Source organism: Rhinolophus hipposideros (genome assembly GCF_964194185.1).
Source record: "Rhinolophus hipposideros genome assembly, chromosome: 24".
Lineage (NCBI taxonomy): Eukaryota > Metazoa > Chordata > Mammalia > Chiroptera > Rhinolophidae > Rhinolophus > Rhinolophus hipposideros.
The window spans coordinates 4,906,406-4,927,192 of NC_138070.1; the positions used below are offsets into that span (position 1 = coordinate 4,906,406).

General features: G+C 41.3%; 1 protein-coding gene across 11 annotated transcripts in view; it reads left to right on the forward strand.

The window, feature by feature from the left end:
- CLIP1 (CAP-Gly domain containing linker protein 1) overlaps nt 1–20,787 on the forward strand; it is a 103,789-nt gene that overhangs the window by 33,066 nt on the left and 49,936 nt on the right. For 9 of the 11 annotated variants that reach the window (XM_081036391.1, XM_081036389.1, XM_081036395.1 and 6 more), the window contains exons 4-9: nt 1,795–2,378; nt 10,180–10,304; nt 11,218–11,440; nt 15,506–15,703; nt 16,322–16,425; nt 18,099–18,159. In XM_081036391.1, coding sequence (XP_080892517.1) covers nt 1,795–2,378; nt 10,180–10,304; nt 11,218–11,440; nt 15,506–15,703; nt 16,322–16,425; nt 18,099–18,159 — 1,295 coding nt within the window. Of the gene's footprint in view, nt 1–1,794; nt 2,379–10,179; nt 10,305–11,217; nt 11,441–15,505; nt 15,704–16,321; nt 16,426–18,098; nt 18,160–19,412; nt 19,446–20,787 lie in introns of all 11 variants that reach the window. The other 2 variants (XM_081036387.1, XM_081036390.1) reach the window with 1 other exon arrangement.

Below are 20,787 nucleotides of genomic sequence, written 5' to 3' on the forward strand. Positions count from 1 at the left end.
GGATTTGTTTCAGGGCTATTTAGCTTTGAGGAAAGCAGTCAAAATTGACATCCCCTATTCTCCTTCCTTCAAAATCCTTCCTCTTTTTAAAACCTTTTCCAATGCCACCCTTTCCACAAAGCCTTCTACTGTTGTACTCAGTCATGTTTTAAAATTGTCTTTTTTACTTCTAGCATTTTTTAGGCACACCCCTTAACATATAAAGTCCTTGAGTCCAGGGGTCATGAGCAATTCAACTTGATTTCCCAACAGTACTTGGTACACTCTGGATTTTTTTTTTAAAGAGCAAAGCAGCTTATTAATAGTAAAACTTATTTGTGTAAAAGGGAATAATTACCGAGGAATTTGAGACACTTTTTTGAAGATTGTTTTTAGAAATTTATGCTTACAGCACCTGGGAAGAGGAGTTGTTGATGTACAAAGCTAGAACAGACTCTAAAACTGATTTGGCTGGCCCTTGTCTTTGGCAGATTATTATCTGTACTAAGTACGTCTTCTCTTCTAAAACAAACAAACAAACAAACAAACAAACAAACAAACCCTCCATAAATTGAAACTGGGGTAAAGAGATGTTCAGTACCCGCTCTAGGCCAGCCAGGCCACACTGCTCCCCAGCCTTTATATGACTGACTCCTATTCATCAGGCCTCAGGCCAGATGTCACCTACTCCAGGAGGCCTTCCCTGACTGCTCTGCCCAAAGGGACTGTCTCCTCCACAGCACCTAGAATACTTGAAATTACCTGTTGTGTCTCTACGTACTACCTGTCTCTTTGTCTCTAGACTCTGAGCTCTACAAGGGCATGGACCTGCTGTCTTGTTTTGTCCCCTAGCGAAGAACAGTGCCTGGGACTAGTCCCGGAGTGGCAGCACCTCAAAAAGCATGGGCAGCATGAATTAAATACATTATTGCATTTAATCCTCATGTAAAAAACCCTTAAGAAGGTATTACTTTCCCTTTACAGATGAAGAAATTGAAACTTAGAGGTTGTATAACATCCTAAGATCACAATATGCCTAGTAAGTCATGAAGTGATTAAGAATGTGGGCTTTCTTTGCCAATTCATACCAAATATTTTTAAAAAATGCTAGCTGAATGAATGTATTTCTAGTATGAATGTATTTCTAGTATAAATAGCATATTTCTGGCAAAATTTAACTTCTGTCTTTACCATAGAGTAGAGATTGCACAAAGTCATCTTGCCTTAACAGGGAGTTTGGCCAGAAGCTGCCTTTTTTCCCTTGCTGTGATTTCCGTCTCTGCTGGCAAAGGAATAGGGTTTATTAGGTGGTCGGGTATGACGACAATAGCGTCGGCAGCGCTGAACCCCGCCTTCAGCCAGCCAAATGGCGAGTCTCTGCTTAAATGGTCCTGGTCTTGGCAGCTCGCGCTGACCACTCAGATGTGGGGACAGAGCCCGTCTCAAGGGATCTGAACGGGGATTTGTTTGTGATGTATGGGGCAGAGTAAAGAATGAAATCAGACCTGCGTTAGGACTCTGGGCAAAGGACTAATTTTTTTTCTTGTTTTGACTTTGTCCAATCTTGATTGCAAGTAAGGATTAAATCTCACTCACTGACTTCCCACAGCATTGAAAATGGTAGTGATAGATCAAGTACTGTTTGCCTCTTTGCTAGGAAAAAAAAAGAAAAAAGAAGAAGAATGAAAAACAACACCTCTAGAAGAGCTGTGGCTACTCCTGTTGCTCTTGGCTTTCTCTAGTTTATTTTAAGTTAGGAGTTCTCTGCTTGGATATGAAATTGAATACTTTCTGATCCCTTTCTTCTGTTTTCAGTTGCAGCTCCAGTAGAAAAAACAATATCCAGTGAAAAAACATCAAGCGCTCCATCCTCTGAGACACAAGAGGAGTTTGTGGATGACTTTCGAGTTGGGGAGCGAGTTTGGGTGAATGGAAACAAGCCTGGATTTATCCAGTTTCTGGGAGAAACCCAGTTTGCACCAGGCCAGTGGGCCGGCATCGTTTTAGATGAACCCATAGGCAAGAATGATGGTTCAGTGGCAGGAGTTCGGTATTTCCAATGTGAACCTTTAAAGGGCATATTCACACGACCTTCAAAGTTGATGAGGAAGGTGCAGGCTGAAGATGAAGCTAACGGCCTGCAGACGACTCCTGCTTCCAGAGCGACTTCGCCTCTGTCCCCTTCTGCAGCCAGCATGGCGTCGTCCTCCCCAGCCCCAGCCCCAGCCATGCCCTCAGGCATTCCTCAGAAATCGTCCCAGCCCACAGCCAAGGAAGCTTCAGCTACACCTCAGATCAGCAACCTTACAAAGACTGCCAGTGACTCCATCTCTAACCTTTCAGAGGCTGGTTCAGTCAAGAAAGGAGAAAGAGAGCTCAAAATTGGAGACCGAGTATTGGTGAGCCCAGAAACCCTCTGAAATCATTGTGTTGAACTGAGATGTAATCACGATGAGTGGGGGACATACATACAGGCTCATGGAGTCGGTTCTGGAGGGAGGGCCACTCCTTTATAGAGAAATGAATCGGCTTTTCTGGTTGTTCGCTTTATGTGTAAACATACAACAAATTAGAAACTGGCCCTGTAGTTTGAGTGTAGAATGAGCGTAGGTTTGTAGTGATCAATTCTAGTTCTATCTACCAGTTTAGCCAAAAGAATATTGAATTTCATAACTTGTAAATATTAAGGCAACTTGACAAAACAGGCTTAGAATTAGACTTGGGTGTCTTTATAAAAGGTTTTCTGTTGTTTTTTTTTTTTTGCCCTAAGGATGTAGAAGCAGCTCTTCCTTCCCACCAACCGAAGGGGAAACAATTGACTAAAATGCTAGTCACGCAGTGTGCTGCTTGGCTGCTGAAACAGATAAAATGACAAGGTCAAGCTGGTCTAACTTATAGCAAACAGCTTTCGTGAGGAGATCATGATTAAAGTGGGCCTGAAGGAGAACAGGAATTGGCCAGGCAGAAGGAAACGGTGGTGGTGAGAGGCGTTCTGTCAGAGGAAAGGGCAAGCTCCTTGAGATGGGACGGGGTTGACACATTTCAGGGAGAGGCCCGTGTCCTTTCCCAGCTGCCGGGAGCGCAAGGTGGGAGCTGAGACTGGTTAACTAGGTGGGGTCTGCGGGGACTGGTAACCTGGGGCCTGTCAGGATAGGTCGCCGTAGGATTTTGATTTCGACCTTACAAGCAATAAGAAGGATGAGTGATGTGATTAAATTTGTAGTTTGGAAACATCCCTCTGGCTTGCTTTATAAATAATGGAAGTGGAAGAGAATGGATTCGGGTGGCCTTTCTTTGAAGAAGTTGGATGTTGAAGGAGAGTAGAGTGGTCAGGCGGCTGCTGGAAGAGTGGGGAGCATAGGGAAGATTTTATTTCGTTTCTTTAAAGATGGCAGAGTCCAGAGTGTTAATATGCTGACTCAAATGATCTAGTGGTGAGAGGGGGTCAGTGATAGAATGAGCTTCCTGGGGAGGTGGGCAGCGGAGGCCTCCTGAGCACACACACGGTTGACCGGCCTTTGACTGAGAGGGAGTCTTGCTCTGTTTTTATCGGAAGGAAGGAGAGTCTGTAGTCGCAGCTTGGTCTGTAGAGGTTTGAATGGAAGATTTCTAGGAAAATTTTAATTTCACATTCAAAGCTAGCATACAGTATTTGAATCTATGAGAGTCTGAAATCTTACAAATGTGTCATTGGAGGTGATAAAATTATTTCCTGCCTTTGGTTAGTATTTCTAGGAGAAATTACATGAGTACCTCAGAGTCACAGTATTCTAGAGCTGGAAAGGATCTTTTGAAATCACCAGATGCTTCTTAATCCTGACGCCCAGAGAAGAACTGTGACTTGCTTTCAGGTCACACGGGTGTGTGATTGATGCATTGACTCATGTATCTCTATGCCCTCTTGTTCCCAGTTCCTATGCTTTTCTACTTTAACATGCTGCTCTGTTTAATAGAAATCCTTGATTTAGCAATATAAAAACATTTTTAATTCAAAGTTAATTTTTGAAGGAAATTAGTTTTAGACATCTAAAATGTTTGAATTGGAATTTTCCTAATTAAAGAAAAATTCAGTTGATTAACAAAATCCTAAGGAACTAGGATTGTTCCATCACTGTTATGTGCGGACAGGTATAGGGTTTTCCCAGCCTCACCCACAGCACCCTTGTGGTTCCTGCCATGTTGAACTTACAGAGGCCAGGTGTTCAGCCTGCCTTCTCCGTACCCCTCGCCCTGTTAACGGCTGTCCCTCCTCTCCCCGCAGGAAGAGCAGGAAAGGGGATGTCAGCATTTGCTGTGATACTCAGCCAGGTGACCTCTGTAAGGTCCAAAGATGGGAGCTCCAGTCCTGAGGAAGGCAGTCAGGGCCTGGAGAAGCACCCCCCACCCCGTCACCTGCCCCCACACCGTATGCTCGTGGTCAGTGGGTGACCGGGCACAGTGGATTGTGCTGGCTTTGGTGATACTTGGACACTCCAGGAACATCAGTCAGAGCTGCCTATAGCACTACCCCCCCACCCCACCCCCGCGTCCTCCCCATCTGCCTGGCCTCTGTGTTTCCGTTTGTGCTCATGATTGTATGCCGTGGAGCTTAGCAGTGGAAGATTGCTGTAGTCTGTCCTGTGTGGTGAGCTTCCTCGGGCCATGCTGCGGTTCACTTGACTCCAAGACATACCTCCTTCCAAACCGGGAACCCCTGCGATAACTAATTACTCTGGGTTTGAGGTGGTCTTGCTACATTTTGGGGTATATTTGATATTTCAAGGATGTGACGTCAGGTTCTAGAGAAACTTGACTGACTCCCAGCTGTTCTAACATGGTTGTCTCCATGTCTGGGACTGGGTGTTCTACCCTGGATTCTTAGCTTACGCGAAGGAGATTTCAGACCTTTTTTTTTTTTTCTTTAATATTTTTTTTTAGTTGGGGAATACTGGGGAACAGTGTGTTTCTCCAGGGCCCATCAGCTCCAAGTTGTTGTCCTTCAATCTAGTTGTGGAGGGCGCAGCTCAACTCCAAGTGCAGTCGCCGTTTTCAATTTTAATTGCAGGGGCTGCAGCCCATCATCCCATATGGGAATCGAACCGGCAGCCTTGTTGTTGAGAGCTCACGCTCTAACCAACTGAGCCATCCGCCTGCCCCAGACTTTTATTTTTTTTAAGTGATAAGTTTTATCTTTCTATGAGCTGCTCCCTAGAATCTTACAGTGTAAATCTATAGGTCTTTTGGATATTGTGAAAGGGGAAAAAATATAAAAAAATTATATTTATAAGATTTATTTTGCTTGTATTTGAACCTTAAATAATTTGCAGGCCGTCCAGTATGTACTTTTTTGTGTGTCTGTCTTCATTTGTTCAACATTACGTTTGTTAGATTCCTGTGTAACATGTAAATTAAAAACACACATAATGGGGTCATATTATATATATACCATTTCACAATATTCTTTGGTAGATTTGGGGACGTTTCTGTACTAGAAAATGCAGCTATCCATTTAAAAAAATAAGCTGCTGTTTGGTACTACACAGTTTGGAAGTCCTGCACCTAATTTAAAATTAGATACCTAATTTAAAAAAAAATGAATATAAGAATAATTCAAAACTGAATTATTTTACCATAAGACCGGGTCTTATATAACATAATGTAATATAAGACCGGGTCTATATTCATTTTTGCTCCAAAAGACACATTAGAGCTGATTGTCCGCCTAGGTCTTATATTTGGGGAAACACGGTAGTTTTTAAATGTCTGGCTTCTTTCACTTAGTATGTTTTAGGCTTCATCATATTATAATTCATTGCTTTGTATGACTGAATGTACTCCATTTTATGGGTGTACCACATTTTATTTATCCACTCACCTAGTTTTAATTAATTTAAAAAAGTATAAAGGAATTCATGCTCATAGTTTAAAATGTGCTTATAACCTTATATCAAAAAGCAGTTCTATGCCCACTCCCTGAGGTAACAAACTCTGCCCGCCTTTTCCCCTCATTTCTTGCTATTCTTGGGGTCCTGGATCCTAAAGGAGTTAATGTGCTTTTCAGAAGGAAAGATTCGTTTCAAGAATTAAAATGCAAGTCAAGCATAACCTTTTTAAAAAAAAATCTTTTAATCAGTGTCTTCATAATTATGTCATCTTTGTTTACCTATTTGTCCTAGGGAGGAATTTTTAAGAGAATATGTTACACATCCTCTGTTCTTGTCATGTTAGTTTTTCAAGTTGGTTTTCTTACCATCATATGTTACAGGTTAGGAGACTCAAAATGATGTCATAAAGAAGCTACCTCACAAAATTTTGTTGCTCACAAAATTCCTGTGAGCAATCCCTTATTTCCACTCATTGACATTTTACAGCTTTATAAACCAAGGCCCAGTCAGATTAAATGGCTTGTTTGGAAGTTGATAATGAATAGATGGGAGAGTTTAGAAAGGATTAAATGTTTCCTGTTTCCTATTTGTGGACCCATTCATTAGCCCAGCAGAATTTATCAGTGTTATTTTTCACAAGAGTTTACAAGAAGGGTATTTGTCTCTGTTCCCACAGCATTTTTTTTTTTTTAAGAAACCTCTTAAAATCACTTTTTACTGGAATTGCTTATTGGAATTTCTCTTTCCATCAAGCCAACACTGTTTTCTGTTTATCTTTGTATCCCAAAGGCCCAAGCACTCAAAAAAATGTCTACTGAATGAATGAATGAATGAATGAGAACTTAAAAATCTGAGACTTGCTAAAGCATGACTAAGCTAGATTTTCCTTTAGTTGAGTTTCTAGTTTGAATGAATTTTGTCTCCAGCAGTGACTTCTAATTTTGACTTAGGTTGACCACAGTGTTAGGAGTTACATGCTTGTGTTCTGAGAGTAAAACGAATGAAGGTAGTTATTTGTGTTTGCCATGGGAATCTCTTTTTGTTTCAGTATTGAACATTTTTTCTTTAATAATCTTGGTATCCCTAAAACATAGGTTTGAAAATTGTGGCTTATACTTAATGTAAATCTCTGCAACACATGAGAAGTAAAACCAAGTAACTTTATAAAAATCATGTTTAAATGCTTAGAAAAATTTTGACTGTAAAATATTTACGTAGAAAAGTGTTTGAGTGATTTTTAGGACTTCATGTGACTTTGTTGATACTTTGAATGCTTACTAGTGATCTTTTACAGGAAAAAGGAATGCATGTTGTCTATTACATGAGTCAAGAATTCCAAAGTTGGTGGGAGAAATGTAAGAAAACTGCCCATTTTAGGAACTAGTTAGTAAGCATCCATTTCAAACTTTAGTGGCATGTGTTTGGTTTTTTTCAGGGTAAATGCATGTTATACTACCTACATTTAGAGAAATAGTTGCTAATTTGTTACTTGTGTTAATCTTTTATAAAGCTTCTGATCTGAATGAAGCCTGTGGTTTGCCTGGAGATTTTACTGACCACAGCCTGTTAGACGCCTCTTAGAAAAACAAATGACAGTAACTTAGACTCACCCCCAAAGAATTCAGCAAGATTATTTGAGGAGGTTGCGTCATCTTCAGCTAATGTGCTGTGTTCTGCTCAGCTGATGTTGGTTAGACTGTCGCTCTAAGTGCTGAGGTGTAGGGGGAAGTCTTAGGTAGGTGACTGTCGATCCCACGCATACCAGTAAGAGCGTGAAAAAGTCAAATGTGCCAAATCTAGAACCAGTACACTCAGCGTGGACAAACTAGCTGCTAACATACAGTGGGCTCCTCCTGCTAAGCAATTTTATGTGGGTTATTTTACTAATTCTCACAATAGTCCTAGAATTATCCCCATTTTACTTATGAGGAAACAGATTTAGAAATTAAGCAACTTGAGTAGTTAATAGAGCATTTGAATTTGTCCATCTTTAGAGTTCATCTAGCATATTTCTTTTTTTTGCTTGCTTCGGAGATAACAAATACAGCCTCAGTCATGGGATATCTTTTTCCTGTAGTTGGTTTACATGGAAAGGGTCCTTTTCTATGTACCGTGTTTCCCCCGAAATAACACCTAACTGGAAAATAAGCCCCAGCATAATTTTTCAGGATGACATCTCCTGAACATAAGCCCTAATGTGTCTTTTGGAGCAAAAATTAATATAAGACCCGGTCTTATTTTTGGAGAAACACAGTAGGCCCCCTTTCATTTATTCAGCAAATCTTTGTTGAGTGCCTGCTCTGCTCTGCTGGGCACTGCTGGACGCAGCAGAGTTCCTGTGTGGTTTTTTCCAGCCTCCAACTTTGTCTTTCGTCAGGGCACCTATCATGGCACCAGGATTTTTCTGAAATGTCCTGGAGCTGCCTGCTCTCTGTCACCCTTCACGTGCCCTCCCTGCCTAGAGTACCTTAAACCGTAACTCCTTTGATTCCTTAAATCAGTTTCACAAAGGAGTTTCTCTTTCAGAGAAAAAGTATATACCTCTGAGGCTGTAACATTTTCCATCTTCAACAAAGGGTTAAACAGAGCTGGGGGAAAAAATGTGTGTCATCCCAAACTCATAAAAAGCTATATTCAGAGAAAAAGTAGAAACAACGCCTTTAGTATTAAAAAATCAAGACAAAAATAAACTTAGTATTGGACTTAGGAAATTAGGAAGGAAAGAACAATAAATCAAAAGGAAGTAGGAGAAAGGAAATAGTAAAGATAAAAAATGAATTAAATAAAATAAAGAACATCAAAAACAAAAGGGAAAAACTTAAAAGCTGGTTCCTTGTAAAGATCAATAAAACAAATTACCTTCCCAAAGTAATCTATGTTTAACACAATCTCATTGCACTTTTTAAAATAGTTAGGCAAAATGATTTTTTAATGTATTAAGTAAATAAACCTGCTTAAGAGGAGTGTTGCTCACAAAATTAATGCCTCTCAGTAGGGGCTGATGTCATAAACTGGAATGCACCCACACAGTGGAATGACATGCAACTGTAAAGACAGAGAAGAAAGTTCTCAGTGTTGTGACATGGAACAAAACAAGGTGCAGAATAGTGCATGTCACACACAGGCTTTTGTGTAAAAACAAAAGGTGAACATTCCAAATGCAAAATGAGTAAAGTGCATATTGTGATACATCTGTACTGTGGAATACTAAACAGCTGCCATCACATAGCAGGGGAAGTGAACCACAGTGTCAGCCGTGACTTTCACAGGGTGTTGTGAGCACAGGTATTACATTGACTTTTTGCTTGTAGTATTCTGAATTTCCTGTAGTGATCCACCTCTTCTAAAATTGGTGGAATTTCAGAAAAAAAGTTAAGAAGAAAGCTCAAAAAATAAATAAATAAAAGTAAGAAAATCAAAGAATATTCTGAAGAAGAGTAGTGAGATAAACCCACTCAGCAAATATGATACAGATTGTAAAGTAGCAGTAAGTGAAATGTGGTGGCAGCAGCATGAATACTGAACCTGCAGAAAGATTCAGACACATTTGTGTGTTCTCATGTGTACATGAGTAAGAGTACGGTAAAGTGAGTATTTGAAATAAATAATGGCAGAGGAAGGAATAATTAATAAATGCTGGTGGGATAATTTTGGAAATAATGTTCACCTGTTAAACAATGGCTGGGACAGAGTCAAACATTTAAAAAGACTCACAGTTTTGAACTGTGTTCATGTAAAATAAAATGTGAAGAATAATAATTTTAACAGTTGTGAAGAAATGGAGAGCCTTCCAGTGGAAAATATCAATATTTTAAAGAATTTAGATTTTCATGTAACATACAGTTAGAGACGCCAAAAGCAAACGTGTGTGGATATGGGAATGTTTGTCCTTAATATGTATGTGTTATTGCTTTTCATGGAGAAAGATGAAAAGGATATATGAGAAACCAAACACAGCCATTGTTACAGTGGATTACGGGTGAATTTTGTTTTCCTTTAATGATGCAGGGGTTTTATTTTTGTAGCAAATATTTATCTTGAAGCAGGAAAATCCTCTGGAGTAATAAAGTATTTTTCTAGAAGGAATAATTTGTTGGACAACACCCTTAACGACTAATATTACACAGGCTGTGTCATTATTGGGATATATCAAGTATCAAATCACTCAGGTAACATGTCACCCAGGTAAACTTGGCCAGTCTTCGGATAAGACTCGCTACAGAGTGGGAGGGAAAATAGAAATGTTGGAGGGCAGTACTTAATTATTGGTCGGAACCGCAAAGGATTTAGCTGAGGAATTATGTTCATCTCTTCATTTTAACATTTTCTGTTCCAGGTTGGTGGCACTAAGGCTGGTGTAGTCCGGTTTCTCGGGGAGACAGACTTTGCCAAGGGGGAATGGTGTGGTGTGGAGTTAGACGAGCCCCTCGGGAAGAATGACGGGGCTGTTGCTGGAACAAGGTTTGTTTGGATTGTGCCACATCTCGTCTCCCGCTTGCACGTAAACGTGCTCCAGCAGGTCTCACCAGTTGTGTCTGATAAAGTGGAAACGAGTGTCTTGAAGAGCTGCGCTTTTATTTCCTAAAACTCATCTGCTGCTTTTCCCCGCTAGAATTGGAGTTGTTCTTTTGACTGGCTCTTTTAATAATACATATGTCTAGATTCTGAACAAGCATTCAGTTTATTTAAGACTATTTTTTTTAGAGCAGGTTTAGATTCCTAGATAAATTGAGAGGAAGGTGCAGAGCTGTCCCATATACATCCTGCCTCCTCCCCACATGCCCAGCGCCTCCCCCCCCCCCCCCCGCCCCCCAGTCCGTACCCGATGGTGCATTTGCTACAACTGCTGGAGCTGCGCTGCCAGGTCACAATCAGCCGAAGTCCATAGTTCCCATTAGCGTTCACTCTTGGTGCTGTAATTCTGTGGTTTTAGACAAATGTATAAGGACATGTATCCACCATTATAATATTGTATATGGTATTTTCAGTTTATTTCTCAAAATAGAAAGGAAATATTATGGCATCCTTTTGGCTTCTCTTCATTTGTTTGGCAAGGTTTTATTAAATGAGATCACTAGATTGCTGAAGTCCTCTGCTGAACGTTTATGAGATAATAGAAATACTGATTCCCTTTGTGTGGAACCTTCGTAGCAGACGAGTGATTCTCTGTGCTGTACCACTGTTTAGGAGTGTGTTTGCTCAAGCCATATTGAGGGCATGTTTATCAGCCTCCGTACGCGTGAAGGCTGCATCTGTGCATCGCCCAGCTTGGGTAGAAGTCACAGCAAACCAGTCCCAAAGAGAACTTGTTGGTTATAGTTGTTATTGCTTATAATTACATCTTTGTTACTGATCTTGTTATTGTTCTCCAAAGGTATTTTCAGTGTCAACCCAAATACGGCTTGTTTGCTCCTGTCCACAAAGTAACCAAGATTGGCTTTCCTTCCACGACGCCAGCCAAAGCCAAGGCCGCCGCTGTGAGGCGAGTGATGGCGACGACGCCCGCCAGCCTGAAGCGCAGCCCTTCTGCCTCCTCCCTCAGCTCCATGAGCTCCGTGGCCTCCTCCGTGAGCAGCAAGCCCAGTCGGACAGGACTAGTAAGCCCCCTTCCTTCCTGCATGTCTCCACCCCCCAGGCACAGGTAGTGCCCGCGCTCAGTGCCCCTGCTTTGCTCTAAGACCTGCTAAGTCGCCCTTGTACTGAACGGCTGGTGGGAGTCCTTACGGGTTCCACAAAAGCCTAGCAAGAATACAAGTTTTAAAATAGTTTTTAACAGCCCGTGTCAGGTGTCAGATGCTTAAGGCTTTAAGATGTACAGTTGTTGGTGAATCTGTAAGTAACTACTGCTTAGTCCAACATCTGGGATGATTTCTTTTCTCTGAAATCACTTTGGGCGCAAGAATGACAGGAAATTTGGGGAGATAGTTTTTCCTCAAGGATGAAGCTCTTTGACTTCAAACATTTTTAGGAGCTAAAGTATTTTGAGAAAAGCCAAGTTCTTAATACTATGTTAATACAGTCTAACCCACTGAAAGCAGTTGTGTGGATGATCCTGTCTTGGGCCAGAGGAAGTGGAGGGGAACTTCCAGCCTGGAAAGGGAGCTAGGAAGAGCCACGTTTTGTTTTGTCTGCTCTCTCCATCTCCTCCTCCCACCCGCTCTTCCTCTCTGCTCCTCGCTTTTTCCATTTAAGTCAGTAAAAATAGAGTCATCAGAATTAAAACAGGTAGCGTCTCATTCTGCTTGTTAACGTGGTGTTTTATTAGGGTCAAAGCAATGAGTCTGGCTTCATCCCCTGCCCTTAAGTTTATTTACTTGAAGCGAGGCAGATACTGTTTAAATTTGAAATGGCAGCGTAAGATTGTACTCCAGACTGAATTCGGGATCTGCGTTACGATGGTGAGCTACAGACAGGAGTTAGAAGGTTAAGTGCTGTGATGGGGAGTAAAACCCTCCGTCTCGTTTTGCCAGCTTTCCATTGATGTGGGGCAAGGAGAGGGAAGGTGGAGGATTCTCATTGAGATGGGGGTGGTGCTCCTTTGCCAGCCCACTGGACTTTCCTCCTCTTGTCTTCAGGGAAAATAAAAACCTGCTTGGATGATTACATTTTGCGTATGAAAAGAAGGTCTGCATCTTCAACAGAAAAATTACAGATGAACTTGATGGAAAAACTTGACAAGAACAGTGAAAGGGAGGTGAAGAAACTCCTGTTTGGACAGAGCCTTATTCACAGGGTTCAGCAAACTCTAATGTGGACATCTAGTCGGTTTGCTAATCCTGGACAGTTCCCCAGAAGGCTTTAGTTTGGACTAGGAATTCATTCTTGAGTCACTTTTATTACATTGTAATTATAGTTGTCCATTTCTATAAATGTCCATTTCTTCGGAAAATAACCAAGCTCTCCCAGCTCCCCCCAATCTGTACTTCTACTTTTCAGACCAGTTCTGATTCCTCGTAGCTCACCTCATTCAGTGAAGGATACTGACAAAAGAGAAATGAGTCTCCTTGTAAAACAGTTTATTTTTTAATATATTTATATAGGGTGCCTGTTGTTTCTAAATTAAAAAATCACCATAAAAGAATATGCCATAAAAAATCACCATAAAAGAATATAGAATAATTGAAAGTGTGATTTCCTAGAAATATATCTCAGCAACATAATCGTATTCACACACATAAGAAAGTCTAAAGATTCTTTCATGCAAAATGGTCTTCTGAAAGTATTGAGTGCAGAGGTGCCCAAACTTTCAGAGCGCCGTTGGTGTTTCAGTTATTTTTGCATGGTGCTCACAGTTCTGTTTGTTAAGTAATTAGGTTTTAAACAATGTAATATTTATGTCCTAACAATTTAGTATCTGTTAAAAAAAAAGATACCTGTTAATTAAAACAAAATCTAATATTTAAAATTCATTCTTAAATAACCATAACTAATTACTCTTAGGGTGTATGCTACTGTTGGACACCTGTCAAACCCTGGGATCTTACTGAACCCTGCACCCTCATTTCCTTTCTGCACTGAGTTTTGCACAGTACTTGCTTTTTGTCATGACAGTAGCCAAAATTTAGCATTGGAAAGACATGGCATCATCGAAAGGAATGTATGACCATCTGAGAAAGGAGTGAAGAAATAAAGTGGAGTTATTGTAGTCAAGCTGCTAAATTATTAAAATCATGTGGGCTGAGGCATGAGGAAACGATTCTATTCTTTCTTTAACTAGCGTGGGAACTTAAACTTCTGAAATTTCCAGTTATGCCTGGAGATGTCTATATATGAAGCCTATAGATAATCCTCTGATAACTTCCTGAAGGACTTAAGAAAGAATGTTCATGTGTCCAGACCACTTGACATCCATTATCTAGACCACCGGATATTTGTAAGATTATCATCTTGGACCAGTCCAGAGGCTAAGAAGGCAGGACTAATTCTTCTCAAGAATGTGCTTTTTAATAGAACTCTTAGTTTTCCTTTTTTCTTCAGCACAATCTGGGTATTGCCTAGGTGTGTTTCAGGTAGCAAACTCTTAAGACCCTTGAATAAATCTTTATCACTTACCTGTAGCCAAAGCCTGTTGAAACTGAATTGCTTCAAGCTAGTAGTTTGCATGGTGTCCATCAGGTATCGCTGTGTTCCCCTTGAAATTAAAAAATATTTCACAGTGCCCTGTGAATTGGTGCAGCCCCCTGGGGTTTCTCTGCTCAGGGTTTGGGAACCTCAGATTTATTTGGGAGAAATGTTAGTATGGGAAAGTATAATTAAACATACATGAAATGAAATTGGAAAGTCAAGGTCAGACAGTAAAAGAGAACAGGAATTTTCTCCCCTCCCCAATATGTATAAGTAATTCAAGAAATTTCACTAAATAGAAACCGCGGAAGACAATTTGGGTTTGATTGGATTCCTTTACTCTCCTGGTTATCAGATTGCCTAACTATTAATTAATGACAGATCCTCACCCTCCGTCTGTGTCCTGGATGAGAGCTCAGATGGACGGATGAAGAGCAGAGCATTCAAGCAGCACGTGAGGCTCTGATTGCAGATAAAGTCAAGGCTGCCGTCCTCTAGAGCCAGCCATCGCTGCGAAATGGCCTTGGACAAACACCTGCCAGGGGATGCAGCCTTTTCTTGATGGCCAGCCCCTGAAGCCTGGCTTGGAAGAATATTACTCAACTTGCCCAGCTACCTGTTAACATTTAATAAGAGGTTCTTTTCTCTGTGTTTTTACGTGACTGTAGCCACGAGATGTTGGGATCAGGATTGTGAAACAGCAAAGAGTGACAGACGACAGAACTGAAACCGCTCTTTCTCCACCCCGGGGCCCCGCAAGTCTCTTTCGGCTTCACTTCTGTCCTCCCATTTCCCTCTTCATCTCCCCTCTTTTCTCCCTCCTGCCCTTCCCTACTTCTCTTTCTTCATAAATTTCTCTTTCCCCTCTTCCCTATCCTTTTTCTTCCTTTCTCTTATGTGTGTACTTGCCCAGACATATGCACGCACACTCACCCACTCCCTGACTCTTTTGAAGGCAGATAGTTTCCTCTTCATCTTATTATAAATCTGGACGTGGGGATGCAGATCCTCCAGGCTGGGTTCCTGGGTGAGAGTGTCTCTGCCTTTCATTTTGAAAGAAAGATGCAGAAGATCCTGACCAAGATCCAACTATTTAATCAATTTAAGGAAGGTTCGTGACGCCAAGGGTGACTTCTTGGTTACTTAATGGTATTCAGAAGCTTTAGAAGTTGAAAAAAGTCTCAATCTCAAGTCTAAAGATCGCAAGATTGGCCAAAATGTCCTAACAAGAAGACAGCTATTATTGACGCTCAGGCCGAAATGGAGTTAGAGAAACTTGGTAAAGGGGTGCAATGGAATTCTGTAGATACCCTGTCAGCTGCCCTCAGGGTACCTTTGACTCGAGCCACTTACTCTCTTCCTAAACATCTTCCTGAGTGCTTCAGGACCTCTTTACATTGGTGTGTTCTTTGTGAAATTTACAGATAGGAGGCACTTGCTGTTTTGTTTTCTTGACGAAAGTCTTTCCCAGTCATTGTCAGGCCCGTGAGCGGGGCAGCGCTTTTGCTTTGCCGGGGAGAGGCCTGCTGTGCATGCATTGCTCCTTCCTGCGTCCCTCACGCATCATCGCCCTTCACTTCTTTAACTTTCCTTTGCAGTTGACCGAAACCTCTTCCCGTTACGCCAGGAAGATCTCCGGGACCACTGCCCTCCAGGAGGCCCTGAAGGAGAAGCAGCAGCACATTGAGCAGCTGCTGGCTGAACGGGACCTAGAGAGGGCGGAGGTGGCCAAGGCCACGAGCCACGTGGGGGAAATAGAGCAGGAGCTAGCTCTGGCCCGGGATGGACACGACCAGGTGAAGTCTGGCCCTGACCTTGTTGCGGAGATGGTGACGGGTTCTGAGCTGACTTGTTGTGGAGATGGTGACGGGTTTGAAATTGAGGGAGGAGGCTGGACCGCTCACTGGTGCTAAGAGCCGGGGAGCTAGTCTCAGGAGCACTGGAAATGAGTGTCAGTGTCTTTGCTGAGCTTGTCTGACAGCTGTGGTCTGGGGTAGCAGTTTGCACCATCATAAAGAAGGAGTTTGTTCTTCTGGAGTCTACTTAGCCTTCTGGTCTTTAGGTCCAGGTCTTTTGGCCTGTCTGTGTTAGGTGAGCTTTTTTACTAGGACTTTTCCTGTGATTACAACTTCTGTTTTGTAGATTATACTTTGTATGAGTTTCAGTTTCCCAAAAGACGAGAGTTGCTTTAAAATTGCCCTCTATTACTTCACTGGTGTGGTTTCCATCATCTAGCTTCCAGGAATGCTACCGAGAATAACCTGTTAAAGATCATAGAACTCATTTTACCATGAGAAGGTTTTAGAGTAACACTAGCCCACAGTGGTACCACTGAGCCATAGCATTTTGGAGGTTTCTGGGCTTGTCTCGGTCAGAAAGGGCCGCTCATTGACCCACCTCCTTGCCTTCCCCAGCATGTCCTGGAATTGGAGGCCAAGATGGACCAGCTGCGAACAATGGTGGAAGCAGCTGACAGGGAGAAGGTGGAGCTGCTCAACCAACTTGAAGAAGAGAAAAGGTGATCCTAAACTGTTCCCTGGTACAGGTGTGGCCTGTTCCTTATAAACGACCTTTCCCATTAACCTGTTGGTGTCAACCCTTAGAACCAAAGGAATGACCAACCATGTTTTGTGGAAACTGACATTGTCATACTGTGAGGAGGGTTTGCTTTGATTCGACTGTTTTTGAGAGGTTTGGGATCATCTAGACACGCCTGGTGAACGGAAAGCTGTTTAGTGAGTGCCACCTGTGTGAACCATCCTCTGGAGAAAGGCCTTAGTCATGTTGTGGAGTTAATTCAAACCAGCTTCCACCTGGAGCCATTCCTTGGCGAGGATATTCTAGGTCCAAGTCACCCAATATTTACAAAACACCTTCCATGAGCTAATGAAATTGGATTTTGTCTGATGGGTGATATAAGGTCCCTGTTCTTGAGAAACTCAGTACCTTATTATTAGGAAAGCAACTCTCATGCGAAGCAATTAGAGAAGTATCCCGACCACAATGAAATCAAGTGCTAAATTGTGTGAGACAGAAAACATGTTTGGTTCTTACAAAAGGTTTTTAAGACTGTTAACAAGTAAGATCTCTGAAAAAAGTGTTTTCATGAAAACCATTTGAACATCTCTGGTTATGAGATGTTTGTCCTGTGTTGCATTTAGTGCCATCTTTTATCATTTCTGATAGTGACTTAATTCACTAGTTATCTAGTATAACTGCAGTCAGGATGGGCATAAGGACTGCCATGATAAGGGCACACGAAGGAGGTGTAATACCAAGCCTCTTACCAAGAGGAAAATGAAGTGTTTCTCACTGGAGACAGAAACACTATACATAGGAAATTCTCCTCGCATCCTAAATGTGGCTACAAGTAAATGAGCGATAGTGACAGGTCCTTGTAGGCCCTTCTGAGTGCCAAGGCGCTACTACCATTTGCTTCTGTTCTTAAATCAATTCTTGCTCTGCTGACTGCTGAGCAGCAGAAATGTATCTTCAGAATACCATATTTCATTGACTTTGTGACGGCATTGATTGAAACCCACACCCAATACCACAGATTTTAAAATGTGAAGCAATGTGTACTTTAGAAGCAAAGAAGTAGAACTTGTGTTTGCTTCTCCCCCAAAGCGTTACAGCTTTATTCTCCAACTCTTGGAACAGGTACCAGTATTGTGCAGGGATCTTAGCATGGGTAGTCTGCTCACCTCACCCTAAAATAGCTGAGGTGGGGTGGTATAGAGATTGGTTTTCTGTGCCACTTTCCCCTATGTTCTGTTATTGGAAAGTAGAAATTACAAACTTGCCTTCTCAAACCTAATTCTGTGGTAATCATACCTTTTTCCTTTAGGCTGATCTTGTCTTGATTAGATCCATTCTGGTGGTTGTGACCAAGGGAACCAGTTGGTTTTTCTCAGCTCCTACCTCAGGCCTTCTGGAATCAGTACCTGGATAAAACTTTGGAGTTTCCTAAATAGAGTAGAGCTCTTAGATTTATAAACCAGAGGCCTAAAGATGCATGTATTTTCTGTCTCTCTAAGGTATTTCTTTCCCCCATCGTCCGCTAAATTCACCAGCGTATTGACTGTATATATCTGTGTGTGTGTAATTTTTGGGGGTGTGGGATGTGGTACGGTAAGGCAGACATGTTTCTTAGTTACTTTCTTAAAGCTTTGTTTCCATTTTGTTTCACAGGAAGGTTGAGGACCTTCAGTTCCGGGTTGAGGAAGAATCAATTACTAAAGGAGATCTTGAGGTAAAACCCCTCCAGCTGTAAAGCTTTTATGGGTACCAGTGTTCAGAAATGTGTGTGAACCGTTGTGCCAGCTGATACATGTGGCCAGAGCAGGAGTGGCAGGAGCGCCGGCCTCCGGCCGGCTGGGCTGTGGGCATGGTGCTCAGCAAAGGTGATGGAGTCCATCCTCGGGCTGCGACCGTGCTGTCCCACACCTGGGGCCCAGTAAAACTTTCACTGCTCTTTTCTTGTGTTTCAAAATTCAAAACCTTGAATTGGAGTTAATCAAGTCATAAATCTGGCAGTGTGTCCTGAGACTCCATATGTTCCTTTGATGACCAGAAATGGCATTTTTAAGGAACCTTTTTTTTCTATAGAATAGTCCAAAACAAAGCTTTTTGCTTTATCTCAGCTTTGCTTTTCAATTGACCAGGATGAATCTTTTGTCACCCTACAAAAGAAATAAATATATGTTCTAGTAGTTGATTTTTTTCAAAAGTTATTACCAAAAAACAAGCAATTTATATTTTAATTTCTTTTACTTCCATGGCATATTTTAAATTCACAGAGATTTTCCTTGACCATCGTTTTCTAATCTCTTCACGATTATTCCTATTAATTTTTTAATTGGACACCAGAATTATAAATGGTTTTGATGTTTTTCAAACCACTGCTAGATATATGACAAATCTAAATTACTAATTTTTCAAATTTTTCAGGTTTTTGGTACTTTAATCAATTTTAGTAAAAATTGCACTTGTCTATGAAGTTCTCAGAATATACATTTTTGCTACCATTATAATTTTAGTCTATTGACTGCCCACACAGTGTTTAAATTTCAAAGGCCCTTCTAAATGGGAATTCTAATTTCTTTGGAAATAAATGTATCTGTACAAGAAACAAAGAGTAAGGAAAACATTTTCGGAGTTTTAGTTTTATAGGGCCCAGAATTTAATGGATTATTAATTTAATAGATATCTTCTTCACTCATTTCATATACAGTCACATTTCTTTAGTTGACTTTTGTGTTATTCTCATCCATTTAAATATACCCCAAAGTCTCATTAGAAGTTTCATATCATCATCTAATTCATATGAAATATATCCTAGGCTGTTTGGGGAGGAGCAGGTTAAAATATTTGCATCAGCACTGGGCTAGTATAGTCTGTCTGATAAACTTACTTGAAATTAACCAGTTATTTTGAAACCCTAACATATTGAAACTTTAGTTGAACCTCTCTTTTGTTGTTAATTTTGTATTTTTTTACTGATAGCAAAAGAGCCAGATTTCTGAAGATCCTGAGAATGTAAGAGGGCACTTAACTGTGTGGATATATCTCTTGTTAACACAGATCGATTACAGATTAAAATGCTTATTGATACACTCAAACACTAACTGCATAATCTGACCTTGAGACATTGACCTTAATATTTCTGTGCATGGCGCTTCCAAAGCAGTTACATTTGTATCCCGAAGAAATTGTATGTAATGACTAAACTCTAAAAATCCATTTGTTTTATGCATAGGCATATATTTGCTATACAAAGAATTTTGCCAAAAAGAAAAAAAAAATTTGTCAGTGGGCCTGGCCTTCCTCACTTAATTCATGTCTTCTAATTTTAATAGAATTATTCTGAAAGAGGTGATAGCTGGTTGAGGCATAAAACGTATTAGATGAAGGAATTATAGAAATTCTGGGGGAAGTTTTCCCAAATTGTTTAATTTTATTCCGGTGAGAGTGAAAGGGAATTTTGAACTCCCGACTGGTTGCCTTTGGTGTGAGCTCCCGCTGCTGGCCAGTGCCTGTCATTGCAGCTGACCAGAAATTCAAGCGAGCATTTGTTGCTGCAGTCTTTCCCCTGTGTTTTAAAACTAAAGGCAAGCATTCTTCAGTGAATTTATTCTTCTCAAAGTGAGATTTTTCTATCAATACTACTAGGCATGTAGGTGTTTTTCTTTTCCTTCCTTCCTCCACTTAAGATCAAACACCAGTCCAATTCTTACCAAAGTGGCTCAAAAGCCTGGCTTAGTGCACCCTGCCAGCTGTGATGCCAACTAAAAGAAAACAAAATTAAAACAAAGAATATTTCTTCCTACTGCCTCCTGGCAGCTAAAATAGACAACTCAAGACTGAATTTTAAAACAGCCTCCGTTCTAAAGGTTTCCTTTTTGTGAAGCTACTTCAGTGATCTGGGTCTCCTTTCTCCTTCCTGAACAGGCTTCCGCTGTATCTGGTGTCAGTCTGCATGGGGTCTCCCTCCTGCCTCTCTGTGCGCTTCTCGCAGAGCCTTTGCTTCCCCTCTCAGTCCCTGTCCCAGGACTGTCCTCTTGGGACCCTCTGTCGCACTCTAAGGAAGGGATAATTTTCAGAGGCGGTTGTCCTGTCCAGTGTAACATTCTTACTACAGACCATGGCAGGGGAGTGGGTCACTCGCTCCCTTGCTGATCTTTGATCAGAGACAGCAGGGGAAGCCCGCGCCGTCATTAGTGTGCACACCTGCTAGGATGGAGCTCCTGCTGCAGTCACCGAAGGTCTCCCTCTGAGGGGGGAGAAGACTCCACTCAATGGAAGTAGTGACCTTTCACTCACAGGACACTGAACTCAGTGTCCAGAGGAGAAAAAAGGTTCTGTTGCCTTTTGCTTTTTC